The sequence below is a fragment of the Danio rerio genome, chromosome 4, assembly GCF_049306965.1.
Source record: "Danio rerio strain Tuebingen ecotype United States chromosome 4, GRCz12tu, whole genome shotgun sequence".
In the NCBI taxonomy this organism is placed as follows: Eukaryota; Metazoa; Chordata; class Actinopteri; order Cypriniformes; family Danionidae; genus Danio; species Danio rerio.
The window spans coordinates 4,142,049-4,159,814 of record NC_133179.1 but is presented as its reverse complement, the minus strand read 5'-3'; the positions used below and the strand labels follow the sequence as shown (position 1 = coordinate 4,159,814).

Sequence of the window (17,766 nt, the reverse complement as noted above, 5' to 3'; positions counted from 1 at the left end):
CTTTACAGATCCGGTCATGTTCTTCACTTGGTGCTTTTAAGTCTCATCTAAAAAAATCACCTTCTGTCTCTTGCCTTTGATTGTAATTAATTTAATTTTAATCTGTTTTATATATTTTGCACAATTTTTATATATAGGTATAGATTTTGTATGCTGGTCGTTTTGTAAAGCACTTTGGTCAACATCTGTTGTTTTTAAATGTGCTCTATAAATAAAGCAAACAAACAAACAAACAAACAAACAAACAAACAAACAAACAAACAAACAAACAACCTGCTAACCAGGTAAGAAGCTTTATGATCTCAGCTTTATATTCTTTATTACTATGTAGATTATAATATACCAACACTGTGTTTTGATCATTTTGGGTTATAGATGACTTCAACATTCTTAGATTGATCTGCAAATGATCACAGCACATCTATTACTGCAATTATTGATTTATAGTTTTGTTCAAATAAAATGATCACATTTAAACTTGAGGACTCTGACTGACTGGATCTCACCTAATCAATTATTTGCATCAGCACTGTTTATCTTTGGTTATTGTGAGCATGTTCATGTGAATTTTCCATAGAGAGATTGAGGAAGTGTCTGAATTCAAATGTGTGTTTGAGTCTCCTCTTACTGCAGTCGTCTACTCTCACCTACAGTTCAGACCAGGAGACGATCAGAAGAGATCAGCTGCTAACCAGGTAATAGTTTTATACCTTTTACTACAATCAAGCTGATAAAATCAGTCCAAGATAATATTTTAAGTAAGTAAATAACTAGAGTACTTGAATATTTACTGAAGCAATTCTGTCTGAAAATGCAAACCCCTTTACTATATTTTAGATTTGATTATTAAACTGTTTTTGCTTATAGAGATAGTTCACTCTAAATATAAATGTACTCACCCTTAAGTGGCTGCAAACTTGTTTGAGTTTCTTGTGAACATAAATAAATGTGTCACACTTTACAATAATGTTGTATTAGTTAATTTTAGTTAATGTATTTACTAACATGAATAAACAATGAGCAATACATTTATTACAGAATTTGTTCTTGTTAGTTTACATTGGTAAAAGAAAATACAGTTGTTCATTGTTAGTTTTTTAACTCACGGTGCATTAACTAATGTTAACAAGCATGCATGTGGATGTTAACAATGCATTAGTAAATATTGAACTATTAATAAATGCGGTATAAGTATTTTTTATTATTAGTTTATGCTAGTAAATACATTAACTATTAAAACCTTAATGTAAAGTGTGACCAAATAATTTTTGGAGAATGCTGGAAACCTGCAGCCATTGACTTCCATAGTGGGAAAAACAAATACTGAGTCGATGGCAATCAGTGTTCAACATTTTTAAAAATATCTTCTTTTGTGTTCGACAGAAACTCGAACAGGTTTGCACATTATTAATTTATTATTGAAAACAGAAGAATGTGTGTTATTTGCCTTGTCTTTTATTCAGTGGTTGCTGAAACTGATGTTGATGATGTTTCTGCATGTGTTTCTCCTCATCTGTGGTGAGTTTGACACTTTGATCATATTTGCAGAGACACAGAGCAATGAAATGTTCAGCATTATTTTGATCAATTCAGTAAATAAATGGAAATCTTTCTTGTGTTTTTGCACTGTAACAGAAAAATAGAGAAACTATGAAATGTATCAGTCTTGTAAGATTAAGACAAAAATCAAATAAGTATTTTACTAAAGTGTAAAAGCTGTGCAACTGCATTAACAACAAAAACAATTATAGCCGGAACAGTCATTACTACAATAAATCATAACACTTCATGATTTTACTGTAGGTGAGAGATGTAAAATGCAGAATCATATTTTTTGGTAAATCATATCATAATATTGTTTTACATCAAAGACATGAATAATTTATTGATTAAACAAACTAAATATCTGCACATTGAGTGTTGAAAAGGAATTGAGTGAACATTATCAATTCCAGTTCCTCATAACTATAAATGACATTCATATGATACAATCTGATGATCAAAAGTGTCATTAAAAGTCATTTCACAGTTTCAAGTCAAAGTGTAATTACAGTAAAGATGTTGATGTTGTGTTTCTAAATGTGGATTTTTCTCTTCAGCTTTTCCTCCTTCAGCTGCTGAAGGCCGACTGAGACAGTTCTACATACTGAAGCAGAAGATTAACAATGGATCTGCTGCTCAGAGTTTATGCAGAGTAAACTACACTGACCTCGTCACAGTTTATGACCAACAAGACAATAATAAACTACTGCAACTGATGAAGAACAGCGGCTCTCCAGTTGGCTGGATTGGTGCTTATAGAGGAAACTACAGTCTGAAATGGTCAAATGGTGATGATGTTTCATACAGCAGATATTCTCCAAGCTATTCTGATCAAACACGCTGTGCTGCTATGAGTGCTAGTGGAGATTGGGAATCTATCCTGTGTAGTGAGACAAAACCCTTCATGTGCTATGAACAAGGTAATAAATATCAGCTTATCAAAATTTCAGTGTAATTACATAACATAAACTCTTCCTTCATCCACACAGAAGCTGGAGGATCATCATACATCTACTCGTTAATCCTTCAACCAAAGAGCTGGTCTGATGCTCAGCTTTACTGCAGAGAGAATCACACTGATTTAGTCTCTATCAGAAATGAGCAGGAAAATACCCTACTGATGAACAGAGAAAATCAGAGTAATACTCCTTTCTGGATCGGCCTGCTGGATGACAGTGTGGACTGGAGAGATGGAGGACGATCTGCTTACAGAAACTGGAGTCCAATCACTAATCAGAGCAGACCTAATGCTTACATGAGTATTGCTGATGGGCGATGGATGAAAGCTGATGCTGGGCAGTATTATTCTCTGTGCTACAGTAAGAAGACACACACAACAGCTCTAAAACTCAATTAATTCCCATTTTACCCTCACATGTCATTCTAATCTGCTGTATTTGACTAGTTTTGGATGTTTGTTGTTGTCAGAGAGCTTCATTCATGTGAGTCCTGCTGAAATGTCCTGGGAAGATGCTATGAATTACTGCAGCTCTCAGTTTTCTGGAGCTCTGTGTCTGGAGTCTGAGAACGATCAGACAGAAACGCAGCGAGAGTTAAACAGAAATAATATCTCTGCTCCAGTTTGGGTGGGTCTCAGACAAAGCTGTCCTTTTGGATTCTGGATGTGGATCAATGGTCTTGAAGTGGGAAACTGGACAAACTGGAAAGGAGGAAAGGCTCCTGAAGCTGCACTTTCTCAACACTGCGCTGCCATGGAGAAGGTGAACGGACGATACACACTGACTGATAAAGACTGCAGGTCTACATTCAGAGTTGTGTGTGAGAAAAACTAGTAAACACAAATTCACAGAGTAGATCCTGGATCAACCAATCAGATTTCAGGTTAAATATAAATGTATGATTACAAGAGTTAGTGGTTTCTACACTTAATATTTTAGCTATTGTTGATATTGAGCATTTATTATTAGGTTTAGTAGGTTTTTGAACATGATTGCTGATTGAAATATATTGATCTACAAACATTTCTTTAGCAGGATCACTGTCAGAGTAACTATATATCATGTATAACTAGTTATCTTTGCTGTAGTTTTGTTCATCTCTGATCTCCTGTATTATTGGTTGTGATTTCTATAAGTCGTGTGTGTAGTTTGATGCTTTTAGTCAATATCACTGTAGTTTCAAGTTGTCAAACGCAACTCAATAAACATTGTTCTGGAATCCACTGGGATCTGTCTTTATTTTCTGTGAATTATTAATCTGATTATCATATGTACAGTGCATTATGCTTCATGTCACTTTATATATAACAGTAGCTCCACAGCGCCTTTCCAGTTCAGCTGTTTTGCAAACTCCATCCCATAATTCAGACATGATTTAAATACATTATTTCCTTCAGTGCAGTTCACAATCAAACAACCTGCTCACCAGGTAAGAAGATTTATGATCTCGGCTTTATATTCATTATTACTACGTAGATTATAATATACCAACACTGTGTTTTGATTATTTTGGGTTATAGATGACTTCAACAATCTTAGACTGATCTGCAAATGATCACAGCACATCTATTACTGCCATTATTGATTTATAGTTTTTGTTTTAATAAAATGATCACATTTTAAACTTGAGGACTCTGACTGACTGGATCTCATTCGATCAATTATTTGCATCAGCACTGTTTATCTTTAGTTAATATGAGCATGTTCATGTGAATTTTCCATAGAGCAATTGAGGAAGTGTCTGAATTCAAATGTGTGTTTGAGTCTCCTCTTACTGCAGTCGTCTACTCTCACCTACAGTTCAGACCAGGAGACGATCAGAAGAGATCAGCTGCTCACCAGGTAAGACTTTAATAGCTTTTTATTACAATCAAGCTGATAAAAACAGTCTAAGATAGTAATTTAAATAAGAAAATAGATAGAGCCCTTAAATATTTACTGATGTAATTCTGTCTGAAAATGCAAACCCCTTTACTAAAGTTTAGATTTGATTATTAAACTGTGTTGCTTAAAGAGATAGTTCACTCTAAATATAAATGTACTCACCCTTAAGTGGCTGCCAACTTGTTTGATTTTCTTTTGAACATGACTAAATTGGTAACACTTTACAATAATGTTGTATTAGTTATTGTTAGTTAATGCATTTACTAACATGATTAAACAATGAACAATACAATTATTACAGAATTTGTTCATGTTAGCTAACATCAGTAAATGAAAATGGTTGTTCGATGTTAGTTCGTTAATGTACGGTGCATTATCTAATGCTAACAAGTATGCATTTGGATGTTAATAATGCTTTAGGAAATGATTAACTATAGTTATTAAATGCTCTATAAACATTTTTAATTATTAGTTCATTTTAGTAAATACATAAACTAATGAAACCTTAATGTAAAATGGGACCAAATCATTTTTGGAGAACACTGAAAACCTGCAGCCATTGACTTCCATGGTCGGGAAAATAAATACTGAGTCAGTGGCAATCAGTGTTCAACATTTAAAAATATTTTCTTTTGGGTTCGACAGAAACTCGAACAGGTTGGAATTAATTAGTTTATTACTGAAAACAGAAGTATGTGTATGATTTGCCATGTCTTTTTCAGTGGTTGCTCAAACTGATGTTGATGATGTTTCTGCATGTGTTTCTCCTCATCTGTGGTGAGTTTGACACTTTGATCATATTTGCAGAGACACAGAGCAATCAAATGTTTAGCAATATTTTGATCAATTCAGTAAATAAATGGAAATCTTTGCTGTGTTTTCGCACTGTAACAGAAAAATAGAGAAACTATGAAATGTATCAGTCTTGTATAATTTTAAGACAAAAATCATAAAAGCATTTTACTCAAAGTGTAAAAATTGTGCAACGGCATAAACAACAAAATCATTTATAGCTAAAACAGTCATTACTACAATAAATCATAACACTTCATGTTTTTGTTGTAGGTGACAGATGTAAAATGCAGAATCATATGTTTTTGTAAAACCTATCAATATTGTTTTACATCAAAGACATGAATAATTTATTGATTAAAACAAACTAAATATCTGCACATTGAGTGTTGAAAAGGAATTGAGTGAACATTGTCAATTTCAGTTATTAATAACTATAAATGACATTCATATGATACAATCTGATGATCAAAAGTGTCATTAAAAGTCATTTCACTGTTTCAAGTCAAAGTGTAATTACAGTAAAGATGTTGATGTTGTGTTTCTAAATGTGGATTTTTCTCTTCAGCTTTTCCTCCTTCAGCTGCTGAAGGTCGACTGAGACAGTTCTACATACTGAAGCAGAAGATTAACAATGGATCTGCTGCTCAGAGTTTATGCAGAGTAAACTACACTGACCTCGTCACAGTTTATGACCAACAAGACAATATTAAACTACTGCAACTGATGAAGAACAGCAGCTCTCCTGGTAGTGGCTGGATTGGTGCTTATAGAGGAAACTACAGTCTGAAATGGTCAAATGGTGATGATGTTTCATACAGCAGATATTCTCCAAGCTATTCTGATCAAACTCGCTGTGCTGCCATGAATGCTAGTGGAGATTGGGAATCTATCCTGTGCAATGAGACAAAACCCTTCATGTGCTATGAACAAGGTAATAAATATCAGCTTATCAAAATTTCAAGTTAATTAAAATAAAACTCTTCCTTCATCCACACAGAAGCTGGAGGATCATCATACATCTACTCATTAATCACTCAAAATAAGAGCTGGTCTGATGCTCAGCTTTACTGCAGAGAGAATCACACTGATTTAGTCTCTATCAGAAATGAAGAGGAAAATACCCTGGTGATGAACAATGGAAAACAGAGTAATACTCCTTTCTGGATCGGCCTGCTGAATGACAGTGTGGACTGGAGAGATGGAGGACGATCTGCTTACAGAAACTGGCATCCAATCACTGATCAGAGCAGACCTAATGCTATCATGAGTATTGCTGATGGGCGATGGATGAAAGTTTATGCCAGTAACTTATATCCTCTGTGCTACAGTAAGACGACACACAAAAGTGTAAAATGAATTAATCCCTATTTTATCCTCACATGTCATCATAATCTGCTGTATTTGACTAGTTTTGGATGTTTGTTGTTGTCAGAGAGCTTCATTCATGTGAGTCCTGCTGAAATGTCCTGGGAAGATGCTATGAATTACTGCAGCTCTCAGTTTTCTGGAGCTCTGTGTCTGGAGTCTGAGAACGATCAGACAGAAACGCAGCGAGAGTTAAACAGAAATAATATCTCTGCTCCAGTTTGGGTGGGTCTCAGACAGAGCTGTCCTTTCGGATTCTGGATGTGGATCAATGGTCTTGAAGTGGGAAACTGGACAAACTGGAAAGAAGGAAAGGCTCCTGAAGCTGCGCTTTCTCAACACTGCGCTGCCATGGAGAAGGTGAACGGACGATACACACTGACTGATAAAGACTGCAGGTCTAAATACAGAGTTGTGTGTGAGGAAAATCATGTTCCTGGATCAACTATCCAAACAGCCAGTTTGGTTAGCAATCATGACTCATTTTAAACTTAAATGATGATTAAGCTTCTTTTTAATATTAAGCTACTGTTTAATCCTAATTCAAATATTTATGATTAGACAAATGTTTAGAGGATTTTAGACAAACTCTGATTGAAATATATTGATCTACAAACATTTCTTTGGCAGTCTCACTGTCAGGGTAACTAATATATCATGTATAACTAGTTATCTTTGCTGTAGTTTTGTTCATCTCTGATCTCCTGTATTATTGGTTGTGATTTCTATAAGTCGTGTGTGTAGTTTGATGCTTTTAGTCAATATCACTGTTGTTTCAGGTTGTCAAGCACAACTCAATAAACATTGTTCTGGAATCCACTGGGATCTGTCTTTAATGTCTGTGAACTATTAATCTGATTATCATATGTACAGTGCATTATGCTTCATGTCACTTTATATCTAATCCCATAATTCAGACATGATTTAAATACATTATTTCCTTCAGTGCAGTTCACAATCAAACAACCTGCTCACCAGGTAAGAAGATTTATGATCTCGGCTTTATATTCATTATTACTACGTAGATTATAATATACCAACACTGTGTTTTGATTATTTTGGGTTATAAATGACTTAAACATGCTTAGACTGATGAATTATTGATTTATAGTTTTTGTTTTAATAAAATGATCACATTTAAAACTTGAGGACTCTGACTGACTGAATCTCACCCGATCAATTATTTGCATCAGCATTGTTTATCTTTAGTTAATATGAGCATGTTCATGTGAATTTTCCATAGAGAGATTGAGGAAGTGTCTGAATTCAAATGTGTGTTTGAGTCTCCTCTTACTGCAGTCGTCTACTCTCACCTACAGTTCAGACCAGGAGACGATCAGAAGAGATCAGCTGCTCACCAGGTAAGACTTTTATACCTTTTATTACAATCAAACTTACAAAATCAGTCTATGAAAATAATTTGATGTTAGTAAATAACTAGAGCACTTGAATATTTACTGAAGTAATTCTGTCTGAAAATGCAAACCCCTTTACTATATGTAAGATTTGATTATTAAACTGTGTTGCTTATAATATAAAAATATAAATATACATGTACTCACCTTTAAGTGGCTGCAAACTTGTTTGAGTTTCTTTTGAACATAAATAAATTGGTCACGCTTTACAATAATGTTGTATTAGTTAATGTTAGTTAATGCTTACTAACATGAATTAACAATGAACAATACAATTATTAGTGTTTGTCCATGTAAGCTAACATTAGTAAATGAAATAGTTGTTCGTTGTTAGTTTGTTAACTCACAGTGCATTATCTAATATGTTAACAAGCATGCATATGGATGTTAATAATGCATTTGTAAATGTTGAACTATGATTCATAAGTGCTCTATAAGCATTCTTCATTATTAGTTTATGCTAGTAAATACATTTACTAATAAAACATTTTTGTAAAGTGTGACCGAATCATTTTTGAAGAATGTTTTAAACCTGCAGCCTTTGACTTCCACGGTAGGACAGACAGATATTGAGTCAATGGCAGTCAGTGTTCAACATTTAAAAAATATCTTTTTTGTGTTCAACAAAAACTCAAACAGGTTTACACATTTTTAATTTATTATTGAAAACAGAAGAATGAGTATTATTTGTCTTGTCTTTTTCAGTGGTTGCTCAGATTGATATTGATGATGATTCTGCATTTGTTTCTCTTCATCTGTGGTGAGTTTGACACTTTGATCATATTTGAAAAAATAATATTTTCATCAATTCAGTAAATGAATACAAATCTTTGTTGTGTTTTTGCACTGTAACTGAAAAATAGTGAAACTATGAAATGTATCAATAATCTTGGCATAAATAACAAAAACAATCATAGCTGGACCAGTTAATATTACAACACATCATAACATTTTGTTTTTATTGTAGGTGAAAGATTTAAAACGCAGAATTTTAGGGGGGTTTATGTAACTTCTATCAATTTTTTTACAGAAAATACAGTGTTCATTCTCAATTTCAGTTTATTGTAATTATTATAACAGTTCATATGTTACAATCTGAAGATCAAAAGTGTTACAAGTTATTTCAATGTTTCAAATCAAAGTGGTTGTAGATGCGTATATTTTGGTCATTGGTTCTGAGGGTCAATAATAAAGTGAAATGTCCATACTTTTCTCAAATAAAGTTGGATATTCCAAACTATTTATTATTAATAAAAAGTGAACATCAAAACAAATATAAACCCGTTCTCTCACAGCCATGACGGTCAAAAAATTTGTTTGACCTTCTTCTACACCTCTTAGCTTATCGTGAGGAGAGCATAAATACCTTATACACCCTTTAGTGATGCAAAAGAAAATTGCAACCCATAAATGGCTCCAACAGTGGTATTTTAGTAAAGATGTTGATGTTGTGTTTCTAAAATGAGGATTTTTCTCTTCAGCTTTTCCTCCTTCAGCTGCCGAAGGTCGACTGAGACAATTCTACATACTGAAGCAGAGAGTTAATGTATCTGCTGCTCAGAGTTTATGCAGAGTAAACTACACTGACCTCGTCACAGTTTGCGACCAACAAGACAATATTAAACTACTGCAACTGCTCAGGAACAGCAGCTCTCCAGCTGGCTGGATTGGTGCTTCTAGAGGAAACTACAGTTTGAAATGGTCAAATGGTGATGATGTTTCATACAGCAGATATTCTCTAAATTATTCAAATCAATCTCGCTGTGCTGCTATGACTGTTAACGGAGATTGGGAATCTATCCTGTGCACTGAGACAAAACACTTCATGTGCTACAAACAAGGTAATAAATATCAGCTTATCAATATTTTGATTTAATTAAACAAAATAAAACTCTTCTACATCCACACAGAAGCTGGAGGATCATCATACATCTACACATTAATCCCACAAAACAAAAACTGGTCTGATGCTCAGCTTTACTGCAGAGAGAATCACACTGATTTAGTCTCTATCAGAAATGAGGAGGAAAATAACCTGGTGAAGAACAAAAGAAAACAGAGTAATACTCCTTTCTGGATCGGCCTGATGGATGACAGTGTGGACTGGAGAGATGGAGGACGATCTGCTTACAGAAACTGGAATCCAATCACCGATCAGAGCAAAACTAATACTATCATGAGTTTCACTGATGGGCGGTGGATAAAAACTAATGTTGGGAACAACAATCCTCTGTGCTACAGTAAGACAACACACACAACAGCTTTAAAACTGAATTAATTCCCATTTTCTCTTCCCATGTCATTATAATCTGCTGTATTTGACTAGTTTTGGATGTCTGTTGTTGTCAGAGAGCTTCATTCACGTGAGTTCTGCTGAAATGTCCTGGGAAGATGCTATGAATTACTGCAGCTCTCAGTTTTCTGGAGCTCTGTGTCTGGAGTCTGAGAACGATCAGACAGAAACGCAGCGAGAGTTAAACAGAAATAATATCTCTGCTCCAGTTTGGGTGGGTCTCAGACAGAGCCGTCCTTCTGGATTCTGGATGTGGATCAATGGTCTTGAAGTGGGAAACTGGACAAACTGGAAAGGAGGAAAGGCTCCTAAGGCTGCGCTTTCTCAACACTGCGCTGCCATGGAGAAGGTGAACGGACGATACACACTGACTGATAAAGACTGCAGGTCTACATTCAGAGTTGTGTGTGAGACGCAGTAATTTACAACTTTTTACTTCCTTATTTTTTATTGAACAGTTTTCAGGAGCTCCTGCTGTTAATAGAGAACAGCTCAATCATTTGTGTCTTTAGAATAAACTTGTAGTAATCTGGCAGCTACTTGAGAAACCTTGTGTGCTGTAGGCTTTCTTTGACTGCTCATGTTTATCTCTTTGGTTTATTTTCATTTATTGTATCAATTCACTTGTGAAACTTTATAGTAAAAGTAAATATTAAAACTTGCTAGTTATTATACAGCACATCACATCCTATTTCTGCATATATTGTCTTGAGTTGTCTTTGTATCATCTCATATTAAATAAAGCATTTTAATAAAGAAAAAACATTTTTATTTGAAAAGGAATGGGTCATTTAATTAAAAACTAAAAGTTATGCCAACTGTGCGCTAGTTTAAAGTTTGGAGCTTGTGTGCGAGGATAATATGCACCCACACTGGATTAAAGGCTGATTTTAAGTATGGCTGAGGCTATTAAAAAAGGCTGTTCACATATCCCATCTTTTGTATGTTCAAGTTCATTATTTTCTATGGAAGCGCGCAGCTTGTGTATTTATCCCAAAGACGAAAAAAACATACAAAATGAAAAAACAAGACCAAACTAATTCATAATGTAGTTGATCAAAAGTGCCTAGCAGACAGATTCAGCAGCCTTTGACTAGATTTGTTCTCTTTAAAAGGGGAATATTGAGCTAATATGTAGCTTAGATTTACATTAGCCAAATATATATATATTTTTTATTCGTATGAAATTTTTTAAATTTATTCTTATTTTAATTAATTAATTAATTTATTTATGTATTTATTTATTTACTTATTTATTCATTCATTCATTGTTTTGTGATTTATTTTCTGTGTAAAATTATTAATTATGTCAAAACATTTTTTCACTTTTTTTTTTCTCCAAAGAGAAATCGACTACTGTTTTTTTTTATTATTTTGTGCTGTATTAATTCGCTACTAAGCATCAATAAATAATACTTTAAAATATATAGAGTTTCATGTATTGTTCTAATCTAGTAACATTTTAAAAATTAATAAATGCATAATAATTGTAATAACCATAAAATCGGGATTATTCATCAGACTATAACTGTACAACCAAAAACTATAATCCTTGCATCCCTAATTGACAGCAACTAAATATTTCTTTATAAAAATCAATAGACTTTTAAATGTAATGATTATGAATCATTGAAGTTCACAAAATGCTAAATTCAAAACACGTTTTATTTTGATTGCATTTTACCAAGTTATTATAATCATATTAAAGATCACATTATTTTTAACTCTGAACATCATCCTCTAAATGTATTCATTTGCTGTATCGGGTTTTGCTGATGAATTTGCCATTAAGATGTCCTTATAGTAATGGATTTACAATTTAAGTTATGATGATGGTGATTTGTAAAAATATATATCTAAAAAGCTTGTTTTAGATGCTGTCAACTTGTTAATTTCAGTGTCTGAACGTATAAAATAAAGATATAAATGCATGAGCTGAAACACATCATGACAACACTAATTTGAAATCAGCATCACTCTTTTAAAGTCTTTATAAATCATGAAACCCCTTTAAAGTCATGAGGTCTTTCTGACTGAGACTGTAAATGGTTTAATGCAGATGCAGCATTGCATTTATTGACAATCACATCTAGTGCTGAGACTGAAGAAAAGATGCACTTTCATCAGCGTGAGATTAAATAACAGGAGAAACAGGTTTGATCAGTTATAGTCTGCTGTTTGAGCAAATCCAGAAGCATCAGTGATGTAGAAAAGAAACTATTTGGTTAGGGTAAAGGACCCATCACTCTAATAAAGCATAATTGTTTTAAGCTTGTAAAAAAACTAAATAAATAATTAAATAAACTATATATTTATATATACTGTAGTCAACATTTGAAGTGGGTCAAAAATGTTTTTCAATACTGTCCTTAGACAAGACTCAGTGCTGTTGAACAGTTTTCAGAGCACTTTAATTAAAGGTTTGATTCACTTTAAATGTTGACTACTGTATAAATATGTTTGACATGATCCGAGAGGCTCAGATTTGTGTTGGAAAAAGATTACGAAAAGATCATTACTTCTGTTTTACATAGTACTAAAGCACAACAACAGCTTGTTTACGTTAGATTTGATGGACATTAAGCTTTTTAGTCAGTGAAAGTCAGGGAATTTAATATTAAGCTTGGAGCATGGGTGTCCTGTCAAGAGTATAGACTTGCTTTTGATATTGATTGAGACCTAACCAAAAGTTAAAGCAATGTCTGGCGAAAATTATTAATATGTTCTTAGGTTGAAACAAAATGCAATAAAACATAAAGACCTGCTTTATCTTAAAATGATTAATAATATTTAATTTAATTAATAATTAATAAAATAATAAATAAATAATAAAATAATTTGTATTTTAAACATTACACAACAGAGTAAACATTAATTCACATTTTAAAGTCTTGTTTACTGGGGGAAAAAAGACAATAAATTAATTCATAGGAGAGTTGATTCAGAGATCAAGCAAAATAGCAGAACACGTAAAGTAATTTTTCTGTATTTTAAAAAATATAATCAGAAAAATTAAGTGACTCAAAAGGAAAGTCACCCAAAATTATTTAGCAAATTATTAATTCATTCATTCATCCTATTTCTTTTCAGTTTAGTCACTTTAAATCAGGGGTTGCCACAGAATGAACCGTCAACTTGTCCAGCACATGTTTTACGCAGCAGATGCCCTTCCACCTGCAACCCAACACTGGGAAACAACTGGGAAACACCAACACAATCTTCAGTTTTCCTCCTTTACAATATTAAGTGTCTTTCAACACGTTAAAGTAATGAACTGTAAAACAAACTACACTAAATAATAATCTTGGTTTACCTTGGAATTGAGTTGTATTTTTCAGACACCAATCTGCAAATTTTTATCCCTAGGCACAAACTTTCTTAAATTGTAATATATAGGGGGGAAATAGGTGTAGTTAAATCAAATCTAGAAATATAAATATATTCAGCATAATTAAGGAATGCACATCTCAAACAGGAAGCTGTCTTTCTGTCTGTCTGCCTGCCTGCCTGCCTGCCTGTCTGCCTGCCTGCCTGTCTGCCTGTCTGTCTGTCTGTCTGTCTGTCTGTCTGTCTGTCTATCACATCACTATCTCATCACATCACTCCTATAATGAATATGGGGATATAATAAAGATATTGAATATGGATAAGTTTTGTTTATGTAAACACCGAATGAACAGAAACAGCATTGAGGATCAGGAGGACGGGGGTTTTTATTTTGCACATTTGAATTTATTGGATTACGGAAAAACTGCTTCATGATCTATTCAGCATTCAAAACAGCTTCAGGTATTTATTATTAGTCCTATATAGAGGTTAAAAACCACACGAGGGAATAATTTGCATTTTTTGGGTGAACTATCCCTTTAATGAGCAGTGCTGTGACTCAACATACAAGATATACAAATGTGATTTATAGACTTTAAGACTGAACTGAAGCTACTGTTTAACTTCAGTCATCCAGAAGGAGCATTAAAGCTTCAGCTCATTATCAGAAGAGATCAGCTGCTCACCAGGTAAGACTGACAGCACTTTCATACCTTTAATTACAATCAAACTGACAGAAAATAGAAAATAACTAGCGCACTTGAATATTTATCGAAGCAATTCTGGTTGAAAATGCAAGCGTTTTGCTATATTTTGGATTTAATTATTAAACTGTTAAACTGTATAGCTTAAAGGGATAGTTCACTGTAAAATAAATATATACATGTCACCCACAGGTGGTTGCAAACCTGTTTAAGCTTCTGATAGATGCAAAATAAGAAGAATTTTGGAACCTGCAGCCATTGACTTGCATAGTAAAAAAACAAATAATATAAAAATAAAAGCAACCAGTTTTTAACATTTTCAAAATGTAATATATGTAAAATAAATAAAGTATTATAAGACAATACAATTTCAACTTCAGTGATATAAAGTTTATTATTGAAAACAGAGGAAGGTGTATTCTTTGACTTGTCATTTTCAGTGTTTGATCAGACTGATGTTGATGATGTTTCTGCATGTGTTTCTCCTCATCTGTGGTGAGTCTGACACTTTTTATCATTTTTATAATATATATATATATATATATATATATATATATATATATATATATATATATATATATATATATATATTTATTTATTTATATATATATATATATATATATATATATATTTATTTATTTATATATATATATATATATATATATATATATATATATATATATATATATATATATATATATATATATATATATATTTTTTTTTTTTTTTTTTTTTTTTTTTTTTTTTTTCTAATTCAGTATATAAATGAAAATCATGCTGTTGTTTGGATACACAAAATAATCAGAGTTGGGGAAATTTTCTTTTAAAAGTAATGTATTACAATCTTGTGCCACTTTTTATAAAAGTAGTAAATGTGTTACTTATTGTTTAAGGAATGATAAATATAATTTTATTCGTTTAATATGTTTTTTTAAATATGAGTACAAAATACATTTTTTTAAATATAAATATGTATTTTCAAATAATTTAATATTTAGTATTACGACAATATTGTTCTCAGTTATCTTAACTGTAATGCAGAATTTACTTCAAATTAAAAACTAACAAAGTGTTGATACAAAATAAAATAGCTTTAGTTGGGGTGTCTTTAAATAAACCGTTGTTTTATATTATTATTATTATTATTATTATTATTATTATTATTATTATTATTATTATTATTACTTATTTATTTATTTGTTTTTTTATTTAATTAAAAATTGCACAGCTTAAATGATTAAACCTCAGCCAAAGTATATTTTTAAATTGTTATAAAATCTGCAAATTGCAATTGAAAAATACAGAATTTTCTGTTAAACAAACATACAAACAAATAAGCAAACAAAAAAACAATAAATAAATAAATAAAAATAAATAAATAAATGTGAACTCTTATTTATACAAAAGTATGGAGCATTTTTGTGCCTTTATTTACTAAATTTTATTTGTGCAAATAGTAGAATCTATAGAAAAAAAAAACGTCAAAAAATAGTTTAGTATCTTGTACATAAGAAATACATTTATAAACACACAAAATATATTTGTATACATATAAATGTCTATAAATTAAAATATTTAATTTTAAATATAAAAATAATTTTATGTTTGCACTAAAATTAGGTGTAATAAGTTCCTAAACTCATCAAAATATAATTTCAGTTCAGATGTTGTTGTGTTTCTAAATGTGTATTTTTCTATTTAGATTTTCCTCTTTCAGCTGCTGAAGGTCGACTGAGACAATTCTACATACTGAAGCAGAGGGTTAATGTATCTGACGCTGAGAGTTTCTGCAGAGTAAACTACACTGACTTCGTCACAGTTTATGACCAACAAGACAATATTAAACTACTGCAACTGATGAAGAACAGCCCTCCATCTGGCTGGATTGGTGCTTATAGAGGAAACTACAGTCTGAAATGGTCAAATGGTGATGATGTTTCATACAGCAGATATTCTCCAAACTATTCAGATCAAACACGCTGTGCTGCTATGAATGCTAATGGAGACTGGGTATCTATCCTGTGCAATGACACAAAACACTTCATGTGCTATGAACAAGGTAATAAATACCAGCTTATCTATATTTCAGTGTAATTACACAAAATAAAACTCTTCCTTCATCCACACAGAAGCTGGAGGATCATCATACATCTACACATTAATCCTTCAGCAAAAGAGCTGGTCTGATGCTCAGTTTTACTGCAGAGAGAATCACACTGATTTAGTCTCTATCAGAAATGAGGAGGAAAATAACCTGGTGATGAACAATGGAACACAGAGTAATACTCCTTTCTGGATCGGCCTGCTGAATGACAATGTGGACTGGAGAGATGGAGGACGATCTGCTTACAGAAACTGGAATCCAATCACTGATCAGAGCAAAACTAATGCTTACATGAGTATTGCTGATGGGCGGTGGATGAAAGTTACTCATGCAAATAACTATCCTCTGTGCTACAGTAAGACGACACACACAACAGCTTTAAAACTGAATTAATCCCCATTTTCTCTTCACATGTCATTCTAATCTGCTGTATTTGACTAGTTTTGTATGTCTGTTGTTGTCAGAGAGCTTCATTCATGTGAGTCCTGCTGAAATGTCCTGGGAAGATGCTATGAATTACTGCAGCTCTCAGCAGTTTTCTGGAGCTCTGTGTCTGGAGTCTGAGAACGATCAGACAGAAACGCAGCGAGAGTTAAACAGAAATAATATCTCTGCTCCAGTTTGGGTGGGTCTCAGACAGAGCTGTCCTTTCGGATTCTGGATGTGGATCAATGGTCTTGAAGTGGGAAACTGGACAAACTGGAGAGGAGGAAAGGCTCCTGAAGCTTCACTCTCTCAACACTGCGCTGCCATGGAGAAGGTGAACGGACGATACACACTGACTGATAAAGACTGCAGGTCTACATTCAGAGTTGTGTGTGAGATGCAGTAATTTACCTCTTTTTACTGCCTTATTTTTTTAATTGAACAGTTTTCAGGAGCTCCTGCTGTTAATAGTGAACAGCTCAATCAACTTTATAGTAAAAGTGAATATTATAAGTTGTTGATTGATATACCGCACATCACATCCTATTTCTGCATATATTGTCTTGAGTTGTCTTTGTATCATCTCATATTAAATAAAGAATTTTAATAAAGAAAAAAACTTTTTATTTTATATTCAATAAGAAATGGTTTTTGCAACAAGAATCAGTCCAAGGCACTCGAGTAAAGTGAAAAAATTAAAAAGCCTTTATTCACATGGCTAGATCTCTAAAAACCCTAGGGTTTTTAGAGATCTAGCCATGTGAATAAAGGCTTTTTAATTTTTTCACTTTACTCGAGTGCCTTGGACTGATTCTTGTTGCAGATTTGATGAATCCCTTACCCAAAGAGCACCGACCATACATTTGAACTTACCCCAGAGCGCTTTTTGTTTTGTTTTGTTTTTTAAGAAATGGTTTTTATTGACTTTTTTATCAACAAAATGAATGAATGA

At 32.7% G+C, this 17,766-nt stretch overlaps 3 protein-coding genes and 1 long non-coding RNA gene across 4 annotated transcripts in view; 3 read left to right on the top strand and 1 right to left on the bottom strand.

Moving 5' to 3' along the window:
- The window catches only part of LOC137491389 (uncharacterized), a 44,622-nt gene that overhangs the window by 13,187 nt on the left and 13,669 nt on the right, over window positions 1-17,766 (bottom strand). The window lies entirely within an intron of this gene.
- On the top strand, window positions 584-3,723 carry LOC141381558 (macrophage mannose receptor 1-like). Its single transcript, XM_073946898.1, has 5 exons — window positions 584-695; window positions 1,464-1,518; window positions 2,100-2,462; window positions 2,532-2,861; window positions 2,971-3,723. Exons 2-5 carry the CDS (start codon window positions 1,479-1,481, stop codon window positions 3,333-3,335), a joined length of 1,098 nt encoding a protein of 365 aa, XP_073802999.1. The 5' UTR covers window positions 584-695; window positions 1,464-1,478; the 3' UTR covers window positions 3,336-3,723.
- LOC103910408 (macrophage mannose receptor 1-like) lies at window positions 3,785-7,363 on the top strand. Its single transcript, XM_073946737.1, has 7 exons — window positions 3,785-3,793; window positions 3,899-3,930; window positions 4,226-4,343; window positions 5,108-5,162; window positions 5,746-6,111; window positions 6,178-6,507; window positions 6,613-7,363. The coding sequence occupies exons 1-7, from the start codon at window positions 3,785-3,787 to the stop codon at window positions 7,032-7,034; spliced, it is 1,332 nt and encodes a 443-aa protein (XP_073802838.1). The 3' UTR covers window positions 7,035-7,363.
- On the top strand, window positions 7,381-17,444 carry LOC137490819 (lymphocyte antigen 75). The gene is made up of 7 exons (XM_073949101.1): window positions 7,381-7,386; window positions 7,492-7,523; window positions 7,789-7,906; window positions 8,666-8,720; window positions 9,442-9,801; window positions 9,871-10,200; window positions 16,853-17,444. Exons 1-7 carry the CDS (start codon window positions 7,381-7,383, stop codon window positions 17,218-17,220), a joined length of 1,269 nt encoding a protein of 422 aa, XP_073805202.1. The 3' UTR covers window positions 17,221-17,444.

Coding starts and splice junctions, on each gene's coding strand:
- LOC103910408 (XM_073946737.1), top strand. Junction 4,344..5,107: donor AGAGATCAGCTGCTCACCAG/GTAAGACTTTAA, acceptor TGTCTTTTTCAG/TGGTTGCTCAAACTGATGTT. Junction 6,508..6,612: donor CTTATATCCTCTGTGCTACA/GTAAGACGACAC, acceptor TGTTGTTGTCAG/AGAGCTTCATTCATGTGAGT.
- LOC141381558 (XM_073946898.1), top strand. CDS start 1,479: ATGTTGATGATGTTTCTGCATGTGTTTCTCCTCATCTGTG. Junction 1,519..2,099: donor TGTGTTTCTCCTCATCTGTG/GTGAGTTTGACA, acceptor TTTTCTCTTCAG/CTTTTCCTCCTTCAGCTGCT. Junction 2,862..2,970: donor GTATTATTCTCTGTGCTACA/GTAAGAAGACAC, acceptor TGTTGTTGTCAG/AGAGCTTCATTCATGTGAGT.
- LOC137490819 (XM_073949101.1), top strand. Junction 7,524..7,788: donor TCAAACAACCTGCTCACCAG/GTAAGAAGATTT, acceptor AATTTTCCATAG/AGAGATTGAGGAAGTGTCTG. Junction 7,907..8,665: donor AGAGATCAGCTGCTCACCAG/GTAAGACTTTTA, acceptor TGTCTTTTTCAG/TGGTTGCTCAGATTGATATT.